At 41.4% G+C, this 17,775-nt stretch overlaps 2 protein-coding genes across 8 annotated transcripts in view; one reads left to right on the top strand and one right to left on the bottom strand.

Annotated features, from left to right (window-relative positions):
* Positions 1–10,811, bottom strand: part of LOC144667611 (BUB3-interacting and GLEBS motif-containing protein ZNF207-like) — a 55,469-nt gene extending 44,658 nt beyond the window's left edge. For 4 of the 7 annotated variants that reach the window (XR_013573336.1, XR_013573335.1, XM_078529071.1 and 1 more), the window contains exons 1-6: positions 10,644–10,811; positions 9,781–9,907; positions 5,318–5,456; positions 2,110–2,283; positions 1,537–1,612; positions 792–895 (exon numbers count right to left, since the gene is read on the bottom strand). Coding sequence is in view for 5 of the 7 variants with exons in the window: in XM_078529071.1 (XP_078385197.1) it covers positions 792–895; positions 1,537–1,612; positions 2,110–2,283; positions 5,318–5,456; positions 9,781–9,907; positions 10,644–10,684 (661 nt within the window). In the remaining 2 variants the exon portion in view is untranslated. The remainder of the gene's footprint in view (positions 1–791; positions 896–1,536; positions 1,613–2,109; positions 2,284–5,317; positions 5,457–9,780; positions 9,908–10,643) is intronic. The other 3 variants (XM_078529072.1, XM_078529073.1, XM_078529074.1) reach the window with 3 other exon arrangements.
* adap2 (ArfGAP with dual PH domains 2) overlaps positions 1–17,775 on the top strand; it is a 338,187-nt gene that overhangs the window by 54,818 nt on the left and 265,594 nt on the right. The window lies entirely within an intron of this gene.

Here is a 17,775-nt window from a genome sequence, read left to right as displayed (position 1 = left end):
CTGTGATAGAAGATCTCCTGTGGCATTGCCCAGAGTCAAGACAAAGCATACTGCCTTGAAAGTGCATTAATACTGCTGCAGCTGTGGATAGGGGGACCTGCAGCTACATCAAATGGTAGAAGGCAGCAAATGCAGACAGAACTGTCACTGAATGCTTGACCCTGAATAAGGATCATCAGACAGAGAGAAACTCATTATGTAGATTTCTTGTTTATTACTATAATTTCACAGCTTACTACAGCAAATACGGGAATTACTATTTTTGAAAGTTGCCTTTTCCATAGAAGTTTGCTTTCCAAAATGATCTTACAAAATTTATGGGTCACAGCAAGTCACTTGAGTCTGAAATTAAACTTTTTTTTCTCTTTCATGAGATGTGGGCGTCATTGGCAAAGCCAACATTTCTTGCCCATTCTCAATTGCCCTTGAACCAATGATGGTTTCCATGGCCACTATTACTGAGACCAGCTTTATATTGCAGATTTATTAACTGAACTTAAATTCCACCAGTTTCCATGATGAGTACTGAACTCGTATCCCTAGGGCCTCTGCGTTACAAGTCCAGTGACATTACCACTATGCCATCATCTCCCCCAGAGTGAACATAAGCAACTAGAAAGGTAGCCTGTATCCAAAATATCTCTTTAGAAATCGTTTGCCAATAAAGTCAAAGTCGACTAATCATGTCTTATGCTAGATTTGGATATGTGGAAATAAATGCTTTGAGACACAACAGTACATTTTTGCATTGCTCTAAATAACTTGATGTTAAGATTCTCTGCAATACAGACCTAAGTTGCCGCCAACCGTTTTCAAATACCCACCAGGGTGCATGCCTGGCATCATGGGTGGCATTCCAGGTCCTGGAGGCATCATTCCACCCATGGGCATCATCCTGTGATGACAAGAGTTAACAGAAATCACATTCTGAAATCAAGGTTGCGTATAAAAATACAAGAGCTCAGTGAGCTTATTCAGTGTTGCTAATCTGTAGAAAGCAGAAAGGCCCCAAACTGTGCTGAGTTAGATTTGGGGGGGGTCTATAATTGATTTTGCATCCCAAGTTAAGGGGAGTGGCAGTGGAAACCAGCCAGAGCTCTTGATTGCTACCAGCAACTGGAACTGGAACTGCATTGTATGGATACAGGGTCTGGTTAAGCAGTGAGGCTCTCTACAGAGAAACAGCATTCTGACACTCACGGCTGGGACCCACAGGGCACTTTGGAAAGGTATCAGAACAGCATGCATGGAATCATAAACCAGCCAAAAGTTAAGGCAGATCAGAATTTGCTTAAAAAGAAACTCATTAGTCACTATTCACAAATTTAAACAGGCAGGCATCTGGCAGATAGAAGGCTGGATTGAATTTCACCTTCTTGGGAATAATCCTGTCCCACCTTAGTGATAGAGGATAGCAGGACCATTTTAAGGCACAATGTGTTAGTATACAGAGATGACAACACAAGGATGACAATAAAACAACTTGCTTTTGTTAATATTAATCAAAAGACACTAAGAGGTAAAGAGAATACTGACCCTGGTGGCATTCCTGGCATTACCGGTGGCATTCCTGGCATCATGGGAGGAACACCTGGTACCACTGGTGGCATTCCTGGAGAAGAAATGCAACCATGTAAAAAAAACAAAATTCACAAATAATCCTGGAATATTGCAGCATAGAGGAATCTGCTGAATTGATTTGCTCCAATGGGCTGATCAGAAATTAAATATTTGGTCTGGGTAGGAAATTACTGAAATAAAATAGTGTATATACAGAAGATCTTCCCTGGCATAGCTCATGAAGTCAAGGCTGCTAGGGTCAGGGGAGACTTTGAACTGCTTGTAAATTCCAAGTTCCAGGTCAGTAATTGGATTTTCTTTTTTTTTAAAAAAAAAACTAATTTGCTTCTAGGTCAGTACATGAATTTTGATATGACACTGACATGACAATGCAAGTTATGCTAACCTACAAAGGTTATACATGCATTCCCCTCTGGCCAGTGAGGTCAACTGGAACTACAGCAGGGATAATATTGCTAAAGGTCAATCATCTAACATCTGTAGTGGGAGTCAGGAGTTTCTAAGAAAAAGCAAAATAGCTTGTGTCACCTGGAGGAATTCCTGGGGCACCCGTTACAGGGTGCATGCTTGACTGATTCATACTTGAAACAAAGTTCTGTTGTTGCTGCATTCCTTGCTGCTGGTATGAAGTCCCAGCTTCTGCGTCATCATCATCAAACTCATCAGAATCATCATCTTTCTGCTTCTTTTTTTGACTTTCCGCTGATGGAAGATATAAGAATTTTAACACTTGCACCCTAAAACAGCTTTTTTGGGAGGGGGGGAAACGGGACGGACACGAGTTCAGTGTAACAGGAATGTAATCAGCTTGAATCTTTGTAGAAGTTTTATTTTATCGTTAGGCTCCAGTACAGATATTTTCCTATTACAGGGTTCAATGAACAACGACAGGAGCACTCTGGTATCTCACCTGGGAAACCACTCATTGCCGGCAACACAGGCAATGTGTTTAATTCGGTTATAAGATCACGAGTCCAAACTTGTGTTTGCTACAGTGCATTTCCAGCAGGACCTGCTGTTATCTCTGACCCAATTACTCCTCTCCTCAGTGAGGCGACCCAAGGCAGCGCTTCCACCCTCACTTTGAGCAAACGTCACTGGCCATGGAATTCAAGGTCAGAATCTAGCACCTCTCCTTGTCTGTGTGGCCTTTGTGCTACATTACAATTTTTTTTAATGGGATGTGGGCATAGCTGGCTAGGCCAACATTTATTGCCCATCCCTAACTGCCCTTGAGAAGGTGGTGGTGAGCTGCCTTCTTGAACCACTGCAGTCCCTATGGTGTAGGTGCTCCCACAGTGCTGTTAGGGAGGGAGTTCCAGGATTTTGATTCAGCGACAGTGAAGAAACGGCGATATATTTCCAAGTCAGGATGAAGAGGGGCTTGGAGGGGAACTTCCAGGTGGTGGTGTTCTCATGCATCTGCTGCCCATGTCCTTTTGATGGTAGTGGTCATGGGTTTGTAAGGTGTTGCCCAAGGAGCCTTGGTGAGTTTCTGCATTGCATCATTGTTCGTCAGTGGTGGTGGGAGTGAATTTTTGTGGAAGGGGTGCCAATCAAGTGGGCTGCTTTGTCCTGGAAGGCTTCCAGCTTCGAGTGTTGTTGGAGCTGCACTCATCCAGGCAAGTGAAGAGTATTCCATCACACTCCTGACTTGTGCCTTGATGGTAGACAGGCTTTGGGGAGTCAGGTGGTGAGTTACTTGTGCAGGATTCTTAGCCTATGACCTGCTCTTGTAGCCACAGTATTTATGTGGCTAGCCCAGTTCAGTTCCTGATCAATGGTAATCCCCAGGATGTTGATAGTGGGGGATTCAGTGATGGTAATACCATTGAAGGTCCAGGGACAATCATTAGTTTCTCTCTTATTGGAGATGGTCATTGCCTGGCACTTGTGTGGCACGAATGTTACTTGCCATTTGTCAGCCCAGCCTGGATATTGTCCAGGTCTTGCTGCATTTGGACATGGGCTACTTCAGTATCTGAGGAGTCGTGAATGGTGCTGAACATTGTACAATCATCAGTGAACACCCCACCTCTGATCTTATGATGGAAGGGAGGTCATTGATGAAACAGCTTGGCTAGGGGCACAGCGACTTACGACACTTTATAAATGGTAAAATTACAGATGGTAAAATTAAAGTTCCATTTTGAAAGGGCATCTGATCAGCCCAGCATGGAATTCAGCATCAGGCACATGGGTACAATTCATACCACATTAGCTAGAGTGGCAGCAGTATCCTTAGCATCACTGGGCATTCAAAAGAGTTTCCATTCTAGAACATGAATCAGTGATTCTATTGGAAAGATGTGTGTGTGTCCACTGGTTGAAAATGGATCGGATACATCTGCAATGGCCTTTCTCATTCACTTGGACAAGGTGCAATGCCAGTGGAATCATAACCTAGCTTTTGATACTGTTTCAGGGAATAAAAGACAAACCGGAGGGAGTGAAAAAAAAACACACCAAATTTACAATGTTTTTATCAAACTCCCCAACCTACAAAAACAGGATGTGGTAATTTTTATTGCATTCTGAATAAAGATTGAACAGCACTGATTAAAAAAAACTTTCAGTTCACTAAAAGTAACTTATATTTATAAAGCACCTTGAGGTAATGAAATGTCCTAGGACCATCATAAAACAAAATATAACACTGATCCACATAAGGAGATATTAGAGCAGGTGACCAAAAGCTTGGTCAAAGAGGTGGGTTTTAAGGAGAGTCTTAAAGGAAGAAAGCAAGGCAGAGAAGCAGAGAAGCGTATGGAAGGTATTCCTGAGCTTAGACAACTGGAAAAGACGACAATGTGGATCTGAAACTATGTTAACATTCACTGAGGGACTGCTGCAGCACTAGGGGTGTCATAGAACCATAGAAAAGTTACAGCACAGAAAAAGGCCATTTAGCCCATCGTGTCTGTGCTAGCTGAAAAAATATAAAAAATAGCTGCCCATTCTAATATCACCCTCCAGCAACTGGTCTATATCCTTGTAGGTTACAGCACTTTAGGTGCAGATTCAGGTACCTTTTATCTTCCAGATAAGACATTTAAACTCCACTTGCCTACCCAGGTAAAGAAGTGATTCCATGGCACTATAGAGGATCAGGGGAGTTCTCCTAGTGTCCTGGTCAACATTTTACCTCAACAGGTGTCCCCAAAAATAAACTAGTCTATTTTATTGCTGGTCTGAATTTGTTTATGTAAAAATGATTACACCGAGTAATTCAATGGCTGTGAAGCATTTCGTACCATCCTAAGGGCAAGTCAGTATATAAATGCTAACTTTCTTTTAGCTTCCCCATGTCTCTGCAGGTTAAGCAATCGAATAGCTCAGTCATCCAGAAAACCTCTGGCTCAATTCCCTCAATTTACCCAGAGGGTGGCTTGAGTAGCAGATTAAGGGGAGAAGAAATTAGGATTCTCACTCCCAATTATAGTCTAGCAGCTTCTGCTGGAAGTGCACCTAAGGCAATGAATATAAGGCCAAAAAGGCTGGCAGCATTCACCTTTAAGACTCAACAGGAATAATGGACATTCTGACATTACAACAAAAATGCTTCATTCACTGCAAAACTCCCTGAAAGGATCTACATAAATGCATGGTTATTTTGTATTTTTAAATTTGGAAAGGCACTTATGAAACAAACTCCAACTAGGACTTAAATGCTATTAGATAGAAAAGGCCCACAACAAAATATAGATCAATAGATAGCAACCACCACACTATTTACCTTGAGTCTTTTGTTCCAGCAGTCGCCTCCTCTCCTCCATATCCTTTTCTGGAATGCCTTCCATTCCATAAATTTCTAATTCTATGTCTGTTCTTCCTGGGATTGCATTTGGGACAGCATCTATTGTTTCCTTGTGAACCTACACAAAACAAAAATTATTCTACAAATTTCAAAAGCAGTTGAAACAATACATTAAAAATATTAGGGCAATAATACACCAAACCAATTACCATGCAACAGAATAAACATGACTCCAAACTGTAGAATCACCCCAACACCCTTAAGGGAACAATGATCAGCACAGGAGACCATAACTTCGAAAGAGCTATCCAATTAGTTCTATGCCCCACAATTCTGCATATTGTCCTCCAATTTATCCAATTCCCTTTCGGAAGATAAATTTGCTCCCATCTGCCTTTCAGCAAATGCATTCCAAAATTGGAAAAATACTGTTTCTCATTTACTTGATCAAAACTCTGATTTTGAACACCTTTTAAATCTTGCCTTTATCTTCACTGCTCAAAAATAGAACCAGCCCAGTTTCACCACCTAAATGAAGTACTTCATCACAGATATCAAGATAAATAAATCTCCTCTGCAGTCACTCCAAGGACTTGACCTCCATAAAGATATGGTGCCCAGGAATTAGAGTATCAGCAAAAGAACCAGAGTTGACATGAGATTATGTTTTTAAAACCATGTGTTATTGTCTACTGTCCTCTAAAAAGATGGTTACCAATTTTACAAAGTGCAAGATTCTACAAGCTGCAAATGCTATGATTGGTCAGCTAATCTGTTGGTTTTGGTGACTGTTTTACTTGGAAAAGAACATTTTTGTTTACTCCTCCAGGCAATGATTAAAATGGATATGTGCAAGGATTATTGCCATTCTCACAGCATCTAGAAACAAAACGTATAACTCCTTGCACAAGAAAGAATTCAGTCTTTCAAATTACTCTAGTTTAAAGTCCAAGCCTCACAAAGTCAATACTGAAAACGTACCAAGCTCAAATTGAACTTCTGGCCATTGTCACTTTAAAACAAGTTGTCAATGACCTAGCTTCTGGTCTAGAAAAGCCACCAACTATGTTTTCTGTGGTAAATCAAGACTGCAGCAAAGTAAATCACACTTAAGAAATGGGATTTCATGTGACTCTAAAGGATTTAAAGGAAAATGTGTTTCTGTTTTATGTTCAGCATCAAAAACTTCAGGTAGTTAAATCATTGGCTCTTTCTATACAGTCCAACTAATATAGCATTTCCATCTCATTTTAGCATTGGGGTGTTTCCAAATGAGAATAGTTTTAAGCTCAGCTCTTCAGAGTAGTTGCATGTTATTGAATTAAAATTAAAGCTGAAGTCCCAAAGGTGAAAAAGCAATACTCCAGTCCATTCCCAACAATGTCTACTTCTTAATTGTTATTTAGTTTAGAGTGTTTTGTTCAAATTGAACAAAGATTCAAAAAATTATTTTTGTACAAGGCTGAAGGCACAATTGACATTTAGTACTGTATCAGTTAATGGCCAGGTTATCAAGTAAAACCTGATAGCATAATGGGCCTACATCTCTGCTGAGAAGGCATTTTTCTTAGGAATCCACTTCCAATAGTGGGAAAGATGTAAACGTGAGAATCAAAACTGGAATCCCTGATGTAGCAGGCTTGACAGGATAGAGGTGTGACAAGTTTCATTTCTGAAAATAGTCCTATCCTTGGAAGTGTTTTAGGATATTCCTCATTAAAGAATGAGTCTCAGAGCACAATTCTGAACCTTTCTTCACCTCACTCCATGGCCTACTCATGCTGTCATGCTTTAGGAAAATGTGCACTTCAATGCTTAGTGTTATCGAACTAGCATCAATATGCAATTTTAAAAGGGGATTGAAATTAGATAGGGTTTGATTAGTCATGACATTCTGTAGGCACACAACTGACAATTCCATAATCAGGAAAAATTAACAGTAATCTCACTGCATTCTGATCTTTCTTTCTACCAATCAAGGTAAACTGGGCACATGCCATCATAATGCTACCAAAGGCATTTGTAAGGCTTTCTGGAAACTATAATGAAGTAAAAATACAAATGCAACATTTAATAAACAGACGATTCCCACAAACATAACTAGGAGTAGGAGGCAATTCAGCCCCTCGAGCCTGCCCCGCCATTCAATATGATCATGGCTGATCTCATTTCGGCCTCAACTCCAATTTCCCGCCCTCTCCCCATAACCTTTCAACCTGTTACTAATTAAAAATCTGCTTATCTCCTCAAATCCCAATGTGTCCCGACATCCACTGCACTCTTGAGTAGTGAATTCCACAGGTTCACGACCCTTTGAGAAAAGTAATTCCTCCATATCTCTGATTTAAATCTACCACCCCTTGTCCTAAAACTATGGCCTCTTGCTCTAGAATGCCCCACATGGGAAAACATCCACTCCACATCTACTTTGTCTATCCCCTTTAGCATCTTATGTACCTCAATTAGATCGCTCATCATTCTAAACTCTAACAAGTATAAGCCTAAACTGCTCAATCTCCCCTCGTAAAACAAGCCCCACATTTCTGGAATCAATAAAATGTGCACCTTCCTTGTGTGTTATAAATTCAAAGATCCTGTACCCTGAACAGCACTGAAATTAGATAATGTAGATTTGTTCTCATCAGAACCAAGTGTCTATGAACATCTATAACAATCAGTGGGATTTAGTGGCACTTATTTGATGCATGTGTCCATACACAATTTAAGACTGACCAGTGTTTCACCACAAGAATTTTGGCGAAATTTTCCAGTAACAATCTCTCCTCCTGCCCCGAATCCACTCCCTTCAGACATTGAGAAGGCTGGAGCCAGTGCCTTCGAGGCACTCTTCACAATTTTCCTTCCCATTCCACGGCCTCAGGCTATAATAGAGTATATAATCTCAGCATCTTGTATGACACTAGGCTGCGTGTCTGGTTCCATCTCCACTCCATCACAAATTATATTGCTTACTTTGAGAAATTCCAAAATAATTTTAAACAAGAGCATTGAGTTGATGAGGACTTTACTATGCAAAGTATCAAATTGATGTATTGAATGTACTTCAATCACCAGCAATTACATACTGCTGGTTTACTTTTGTGGGATCAAGGCTTTAAAATGGATTAGCAAGTTAAGGTTGGATATAGCATCTACAGTCAAACATGGTCATGATACAACCGATTATAATTAGACGATACCAACTTCTAAAAGAGAGATTGCAACTTTGATCATATTTGTCTTAGTAAATGAATGGGGTCAGATCAACAGACATCGTGGGCAGTTAGAAAGTGACCTGTTCCTATAATAAATCATTGCTTATTTCTAATTTAAAACATGGGGCACTCAGAATCCAAACAAACAATCAACTTAATATTGCTCCCGTTATCTAAGCTTAACACACAAGTCCATATCCCTCATTAAAGCACTAGGCAGCTTGACTATTTCCTTACTCAGGATGTGACATGTTTCAAGTACAGCAAATGCCAGCCAAGTCATCTCATGCTCAAGGACAAAGATTTCATACAATTTATCAGGCAAGAGCAATCATTGGATTAAAGAGGCACCAAAAAGGAAAATGAATAGTCTACAGAGTACTCATCTTAAACATTTTTGTCAGATTTCTCAGAATTAAAATGCAACAGAATAAATGTAACATTTCCCCAGCAGACTAATTTACAAATTGAAATTCAGGGCTCAACAAGATACCACACAATGTACTAGTCTGTGCATCAGAATGAGATAATTCAAGACACATTAATGCAACCCTGCCTGTGAACTGGGGAAGTCTAAATGTTTAGATGTAAATGCTTTTTATAAAGAAAAAAAGTAGTATCAGAACCTCCAATATAAAGTATAGCGATTCTGCTCCCCCCTCACCCAGGTGGTAATAAGAGGGGCAGCTCCAAGACCTCTCCCAAATAGCCATTTTACATACCACCTTGAACTGTGTTAATAAGATTCTCATCAAAGCCATGTACAATCCAGCAACTACATATGTATGTACTCCTCTCTCCCCAACATCCAATCAGTCCAAGAATCTAGTTTTTGCGGTGAGATCTCATCTACCTATTCAGACAAGAGATTCCAGGACGCAATCTGAAGAACTGGGGATTTGCCTAGTGTTTGTCAATATTTATCTCAGGCAATACCACAAAAAAGATTTGTGATATTTGCGTTTTTTACACCTTTGTGCAGAAACTGATTGTTATGTTAACAACAAAAGTGTTTACATTTCAAAATCAAATTCAAGAGAAATTTAGTACAAGATACAAAATGCACAATATAAATGCTGATTCTTCTTTATATAGTGCAGTTAATGCTCAAAGTCATAATGATCTCATTACATATTCAGTAACATTAGGATTTGAAATTTACAACTCAAAGATTGAACACTACTCCCACTTAAGTCAAATATGTTTGTACATTAACTTGTAACATACCTGCATGCAGTGAATAGCAAGACCTGGACCTGTGTACAACTTTTTATGACAAATGTGACATTTGAAATGTTTTGCTTTCTGATGCTGAATAAGGATCTTCTCATCATCGAAGTCCCTGTTGCAGTACCTGAACATCTGTAGTCAAGGAAATGAAACAAAAGCCTGCCTCCTTATTTTAAAAAAAAATGCAAAAACACCCCAATGCAACAAAAATATAGCCACTTGAATACAGAAGTTTTCAACAGACATTACACTTTAAATTTGACACTCCACTGAATGGTCTCATCTTTACTGAAAAATAAAAGCGTTTCTTTTTGTTTTAAAAGATAATTTTATAACCACATTGCCCAGGTCAAAATAAAGCTGAACAACCATTTTGCCCGGGCCGGGGTGGGGGGGGATGAGACACTTTTAAGTCTTTTGTAACATGACAATACACTACACAAGGATTTGCCGTCCCACACACGCATCGTTATTTTAAAGTAGTGGTTCCTTAGCCGTCGGGGATAAAACGAAAGGAAAAATCCAAAACACGACAGGAAAAACACTGACGCCATTTTACAGGCTGAGCGAGAGCTGCAGCCGCTTCTTGGGAGCCGCACACACTGCACATGGGACACAAACCTAGTTATAATTATTAAATACCAGCTCCCCACCCTCATTTCTCAAGTGTTAGTGTAAATGGGCCGCCCTTACAGGGACGGTTCTTCCCCCCACCCCCCCAGCCCGCAGCGCCGTGGCCCGAGCTGAGCCCCCCTCTTGTCTTTGTGTCTCTGCGGCCTCTTGAGTGTCTAATGGCGGCCGGAGAAACTTCACCGTCAGAACGGGGACAAATGGAGCTTTATCAGCGGCCGCAAGGATACCAGCACCACGGCTTCATCTGCTTCTTCTTCTTTCGGCCCATCCTGTTGGGGATTACCTGAGTGAGACAGACAGAAAGAAAGAAAGAACGAACGACCAAGCAGCGAGCGAGGATCACCGAGTAACCAGAAACCAACACTCCTCCTGCTGCTGCTGCTGCCGCCGCGGTAACAACCAAATAAAATGGCGCCCGCCCAGAGCCGCACCACCTCCCAACATCCTCTCCCCTGATTGGCTGCCTTCATCGCGGCCGTTGCCAAGGCAGCGGGGTAAAGGCCGGAGCTCCATTTCCTCGCACGGTCCCGAAGACGGACAGAAAATACCGCCAATACTCAACGTTGGTCGGGGGAGAAATGGGAGCTAACGTTTCAGGTCGATGAGCTGTGTTCCAAAATGCTTTATAGGCCCTGAAGTGTTTCTGCCCAACCCCGCCCCAAGTGCGATCTTGTCGCGCGAACCAATTTGCTCGCAGCCAGCTCCCACAAACAGCGACGTGATCGTGACTGATTGTGGAAAAGAGGAGATTTGATAGAGGTGGTCAAAATCATGAGGGGTTTGCGTGGAGTAAATAAAACTTCCCGTTGGTGAAAGGGTGAAGAACCAGGGGACATGTCCCTCTAAGTCACACACCATCCTGACATGGAACTATATCGCCCTTCCTTCATTGTCGCTGGCTCAAAAACCTGTAATGCACTATGCATGTGCCTATACCACACAAACTGCAACAGTTGAAGGTGGCTGACCACCACCTCAAGGGCAATTAGGGATGGGCAATAAATGCTGGCCTAGCCAGCGGTGCTAACATCCCAAGAACAAATTTTAAAAATAAATTACATATGGGAGGTTTGTACATAAAGTTTCTTTCACTTCCCACATGTGATCCCTTTTTCTCTTGAAGCTTCACAATCCATGAGATAAAGTATTATTTTAACTTTGGTTTAGCTATAGATCTTGTACAGTACATGCTTATTTCAACTAAAGTCGATGACCTGTCATCAGGATGTTAACTCTGTTTCACTCTTTACAGATGTTGCCAGACCTGCTGAGATTTTCCACATTGTTTTGTTTTCAGTTCAGATTATCAGCATCCACAGTAAGCACATTTGGTACTTCTTCCACTCTTTCCATGGATGTTAGGAAGTCTCCTGGTATCTTGCCCATATGGTCATTCTCCAAACATAAACCAAGACCAATTAGAGACTACTCATTACGGTCGGAAGTTTCCCTACATTGGGAAACTTGGGATCTCCCTGACAGCTGCCCTTGAATTAAAAATGTCCAGATATCCGATGGTCATTTTAGCTGTCCTGCTACTTTCTCAAAAGTGGCAAAAAATGACTCCACATCACACTCTTCGAATTTGGGAATAAATCTAGCATATTGATGACCTCAGAGAGTAGGTCCAGGTTAGGGGATAGTGGGTGCTACTAGGTAAAGAGAGATTTTCCTTCGCAGCTTCCAGCTGTCTGGTCCCTCTCTCCCTTTGAGCTGCTAGCTCTATTTCCAATTTTCGGAGCTGGAATTCTTCTTTCTCCCTTTCCCTCTCCTGAAATTCTAGCTGCAATCTGAACTTTTCCATCTTGAATTTAGCTGGGGTGGGGGTGGGCATTCGGAGTCATGGTTGAGCTCAACATCTGCTCTATTGGTAATGTGAAATCTGAATGTTCTACCAACAACTGGATCAATTCACTTCTCTTCATTTTACTGGGCAATTTTAACTGTATCTCCTTGGCTACAGCTTTCAGTTGATCTGTGCTAAGGGCCACTAAAGTTTCACCATTCAAATTCCCATGCTGGACCCACATCTGGACATCAAAAGTTGCCATTTTCTTAGAGTTAGGGAAAAGGAATTTGCTGTGGTAAGGTAAATGTGTTTTAAAATTTGTCCCAGCCACCAAGTTGTCCTCTTTTGGTTTCCAATTGGCTCTTTTATTTCAAATTTGGCTCATCTTTTGGACTCTGGTCAAATTCAAATGGGTGATCCCAGATTTGAGCTCCCAATTTCTGTTATAGACAGGAGGAGGGATAATTTAACAGCACTAAATTCTCCTCTCACCACCCGTCCATAAACAGAAAGGTGTTTTTGATTTGCTTTCCCCTTTATAAGCAGTGGCTTATTTCCCAACCCTTCGGTTTTGATGTGCGATCCAATTTTTGTTAATAATCCCGCAACAAACTCAAGATAGGATGAACTCAAAGGGTTAGTTTATTTGCACACATTGAAAATGAGGGAGAAGGGCCACAATGCTGCCTCCTGTGCATTCATGCAGTAAAAGAGGGATAGAGAAAAGAAAGATTTGTAGTGCACAGACCACACGTGGATTCCAGAGTCCAGAATCAAAGCCCAAAGAGGTATTCCTTCACAGAGGTCGGTGAGCTGAAAACCAATGCTAGACAATTCACTTTTCCAGTGGTGTTGACTTCAAATGATGAGACAGGCAGGTAGGAATGTTTCAGTATTATAGGCAATGATACAGGCTTTCCACTAGAAGCAGTGTAGATGGGGCCAGGTGTCCAAACCTGGGCCTGACCTTTTCTGTGAGGCTACTTGTAGCATGGTAAACAGCAGGCTGACTTTGCACAAGGTAATATTACTGATTCCACAAGCTAGAGGTCCATGTCACATGACTCCCACCTCTCCACTCTGGCTTTGACAAGGGATGTGTATCCCTTGCCTGGGTCCTTGAGATTGTTAAATGTCTCAACTGTTAAGAATTGAAGGGAAGGTTGCGGGGCCCTTTGTCCTAGTAGACAAGCAGACTCTGGTTGGCCAGCCTGGGTTATAAAATGTAAATGGCCTTTGTATAGCTCTCTTTGAATTTGGTCTGTGCAGCCACAGTGGGGTCATTAGTGTCTCTTCAGGGGTAACGAGGTTCAAATTTCTCTGATACTGCCAAGTAGCTCCTTTTGTTTGGGATAGAAGACAAACATAGATTCAGCTATTTTTAAAAATCTTTGTCCATTCTTTTTTAAAATTTTAGAAATAGCCAAGAGGATATCTATATATATATTTTATAAAAAATATACTGTGTAAGGTCTTAGCTCCATCATAGATTCTTCAGTCGTTATGTGTGAGTATTTCATGCAAAGTGTGACAACTGCAGTTTGGGTGCTCTCAGAACTTCTATCTAAATAAATAGAGGACAGATTTTTGCCAGCTGAGTGAAATTAAACTCAATTGAAATGTTGCGTATTTGTTTTGGCAGCTTCTGGCAGCTGCCATGGGTTTGCCATTCATGTGCACAGACTGGTCAGAAAATGTCTGTGTACTGATATATAATGTACCGGCGTACTGTTAGATGAACACCAGATGGCTGCTTCACAGATTCTTTACAGTGCAGAAGGAGGCCATTCAGCCCATCAAGTCTGCACTGGCTCTCTGAAAGAACATTTTACCTAGTCCCACTCCCCTGCCTTATCCCCATAACCAAGTACATTCTCTCTTTTCAGATAGCAATCCAATTCCCTATTGAACCTGCCTCCACCACCCTCTCAGGAAGTTCGTTCCAGACTTCAACCACCCTCTGGGTGAAAACATTTTTCCTCATTTTTACTCCTTTTGCCAATTATTTTGAATCTAGTTCTAGATGCTCCCTTGAGTGGGAACAGCTTTTCACCATTTATCCTGTCCATACCCCTCAGGATCTTGAATACCTCTATCAAGTCTCCTTCAGCCTTTTCTACATGGAAAACAGTCCCAACCTCTCCAATCTATCCTCATAGCTACAGTTTTTTATCCCTGGAATCATTCTTATGAATATCCTCTGTACTCTCTCCAATGCCTTCACATCCTTCCTCAAGTATGGCGCCCAGAATTGGACATAGTACTCCAGATGAGGCCTAACCAGTGTCTTATACAAGTTCAACATGACCTCCTTACTCTTGTACTCAAAGCCTAAGATACTATATTCTTTATTAACTGCTCTCTCAACATGCCCTGCCATCTTCAATGACTTATGTACATATACACCATATACATCTGTTCCTGCACTTCCTTTAGAGTTTCTTCCTTTATTTCATGCTGTTTCTCTATGTTCTTCCTGTGAAAATGAATCATCTCACACTTCTCTGCATTGAACTTCATTTGCCACTTGTTTGCCCAATCCACCAACATGTCTATGTCCTTTTGAAGTCAAGACTATCCTCACCACAATTGACAACATTTCCAATCTTAGTATCATCTGCAAATTTTGAAATCATGCCCTGCACATCACAGTCTAGGTCATTAATATATATCAGGAAGAGCAAGGGTCTCAACACTGACCCCCGAGGAACTCCACTACAAACCTTCCTCCAATCTGAAAAACAACCATTCATCACAACGCTGTTTCCTGTCACTCAGCCAATTTCTTATCAAAGTGCCTACTTTCCCTTTTATTCCATGAGCTAGAATTTTGCTCACAAGTCTGTTGTGTGGCACTGTGTCAATGTATACACCACACCAACAGTGTTTCCCTTATCCACCTTCTTTGTTACCCCCTTAAAAACTCCAGCATTTAATTAAACATGATTTTTCCCTTATTGAATCCATGCTGCCTTTCCTTAAAAACCCTGCACTTGTCTAAATGACGATTGATTTTGTCCCGAACTATAGTTTCCAAAAGTTTCTGTACCACTGAAGTCAAACTGACTGGACTGTTGTTGTCGGCTTTATCCTTGCACCCCTTTTTGGACAGAGGTGTAACATGCGCAATTCTCAAGTCCTCTGGCACCATCTCTGTGTCTAAGGAAGATTGGAAGACTATCACTCGTGCGTCTGCAATTTCTACTCTCACTTACCTCAGTACCTTGGATGCATCTTATCCCATCCTGGTACCTTACCTATTTTAAGGTAAAGATAGCCTTTCTAACATCTCCTCCTTCTCAACTGTAAATTCTTCTAGTGAGAGAAGTAACTGGTACACCTCGGTCTGGGTAGCATCTTCTTCCTTTGTAAAGACAAATTCAAAGTACTCGTTTAATACCCCTGCTATTTCTCCAGCCTCCACGTGCAAGTCCCCTTTTTTTATCCTTAATCAGCCCTACTCTTTCTTATACCACCCTTTTATTATTTATATGCTTATAGAACACCTGGGGATTCAATTTTATGTTTGTGATCAGTCTCTTTTTATGCTCTCTCTTTGCTTTCCTTATTAGTTTTTTCACTTCCCCTCTGGTCCTTCTATATTCGGCCTGAATCTCCATTGAATTTTCCACCTGACATCTGTCATATGCACACTTCTTCCTTCTCATCTTAACCTCTATCTCACTCGTCATACAGGGCGCTCTGGATTTATTTGTCCTACCCTTTCCCCTTCAAGGGAATATACCTTGACATTGCCTGCACTACTTTTTCTTTGAAGGTGGCCCACTGTTCAGCCACTGTCTTTTCTGCCAACGTTTGATTCCAACTCACTCAACTCAGGTGAATTCTCATCCTATTGAAGTTGGCTTTCTTGATTGAAATAGTTCCTACATTACAGTAACTACGCTTCAGAAGTACTTCATTGGTTGTAAATTGCTTTGAGACATCCTGAAGTTTGCTATGTAGAACCATGGAACATAGAAAAGTTACAGCACAGAAAGAGGCCATTCAGCCCATCGTGTCTGCGTGGCCTAAAAATAGAAAAATAAAAAAAAACAGCTGCCCATTTTAATCCCACCGTCCAGCACTTGGTCCGTAGTCTTGCTGGTTACAGCACTTTACGTGCAGATCTAGGTGCCTTTTAAATGTGTTGAGGGATCTGCCTCCACCACCAAACCAGGCAGTGAATTCGAAACACTCACCAGCCTCTGTGTAAAGAACTTTTTTCTCATGTCCCCTAATTATTCTACCAACCACCTTAAATCTGTGTCCCCTGGTCACTGGCCTCTCTGCTATGGGAAACAGGGCATCCCTGTCTACTCTATCTAGGCCCCTCATAATCTTGTACACCTCAATCAGGTCACCCCTTAGCCTCCTCAGTTCCAAGGAAAATAACTCCAGCCTATCAAATCTTTCCTCATAGCTGCAATTTTCAAGCCCTGGCAATATTCTTGTAAATCTCCTCTGTACCCGCTCCAGAGCAATTATGTCTATCCTGTAATATGTGCAAGTCCTTCTTTCTTTAAGCATACTGTAGCAATTAAACTCCAGGATCTCCTCAGCTGCTGAATGTTAAATCAGGTTAACACATCACCTGAACTTTAGGTAACTTGTTGGACTGTATCCAAAGTCATGAATGACATTCTCTAGGCTTGCAACCATGGTACATTATAGGAACATATGACTTAGGAGCAGGAGTAGGCCATTCGGTCCTTCAAGCCTGACCCACCATTCAATAAGATCATGGCTGATCTGGTTGTGGTCTCAACTCCACCTTCCTGTCTGCCCCACCCGCCCCACCCCGCCCGCCATAACCCTTGATTTCCTTGTCTATCAAAAATCTATCTAACTTAGCCTTGAATAAATTCAATGACCCAGCTCACTGCTTTTTGCGGAAGAGAACTACACAGACTAACAATGCGCTGAGAGAAAAAAAATCCTAATCTCCATCTTTAAAGGGAGACCTAAGCTGTGTCCCCTAGTTCTAGCCTCCCTCATAAGAGGAAACATCTTTCTGGTATCCACCCAATCAACTCCCCTCAGGATCTTATATGTTTCAAGATCACTTCTCATTCTTCTAACCTCCAATGGGTATGGGCCCAAGCTATTCAATCTTTCTTCATAAAATAACCCCTTCATCCTAGGCTCCTTTACTCCCTCTGCAACCTTTCACATAATTGATCACATAAACGTCCTCCAGTGCCTCTCTTTCATTGTTCAGATCTCTGGGATTGCCCATACTTGGTTCCACTCTTACCTAATCAGTTAAAGCTAAAACTCCTTTATCAAGCTCCTGCCCCTTGTGTATTCCCCTTTCACTTTGTCCCACTTTTGTTGGCTCTGCCTTTAATCATCTCAAGCAGGGGATTTATCCTTGGTGTCCTGGTCAATATTTATACCTCAATGAACATCACAAAAAACGGATTATCTGGTCATTATCACATTGCTGTTTGTGGGAGCTTGGCATAAACAAAGTAGCTGCCACATTTCCTACGTAATCGCACTTCAGAAAGTACGTAATTGGCTGCAAAATAATTTGAGACGCCCAATGGTCATGAAAAGCGCTGTGT

This window comes from Cetorhinus maximus, chromosome 24, assembly GCF_964194155.1.
Source record: "Cetorhinus maximus chromosome 24, sCetMax3.hap1.1, whole genome shotgun sequence".
Classification (NCBI taxonomy): domain Eukaryota; kingdom Metazoa; phylum Chordata; class Chondrichthyes; order Lamniformes; family Cetorhinidae; genus Cetorhinus; species Cetorhinus maximus.
Note: the sequence above shows the minus strand (reverse complement) of the source record. Positions and strands in the feature narration are given on the sequence as shown.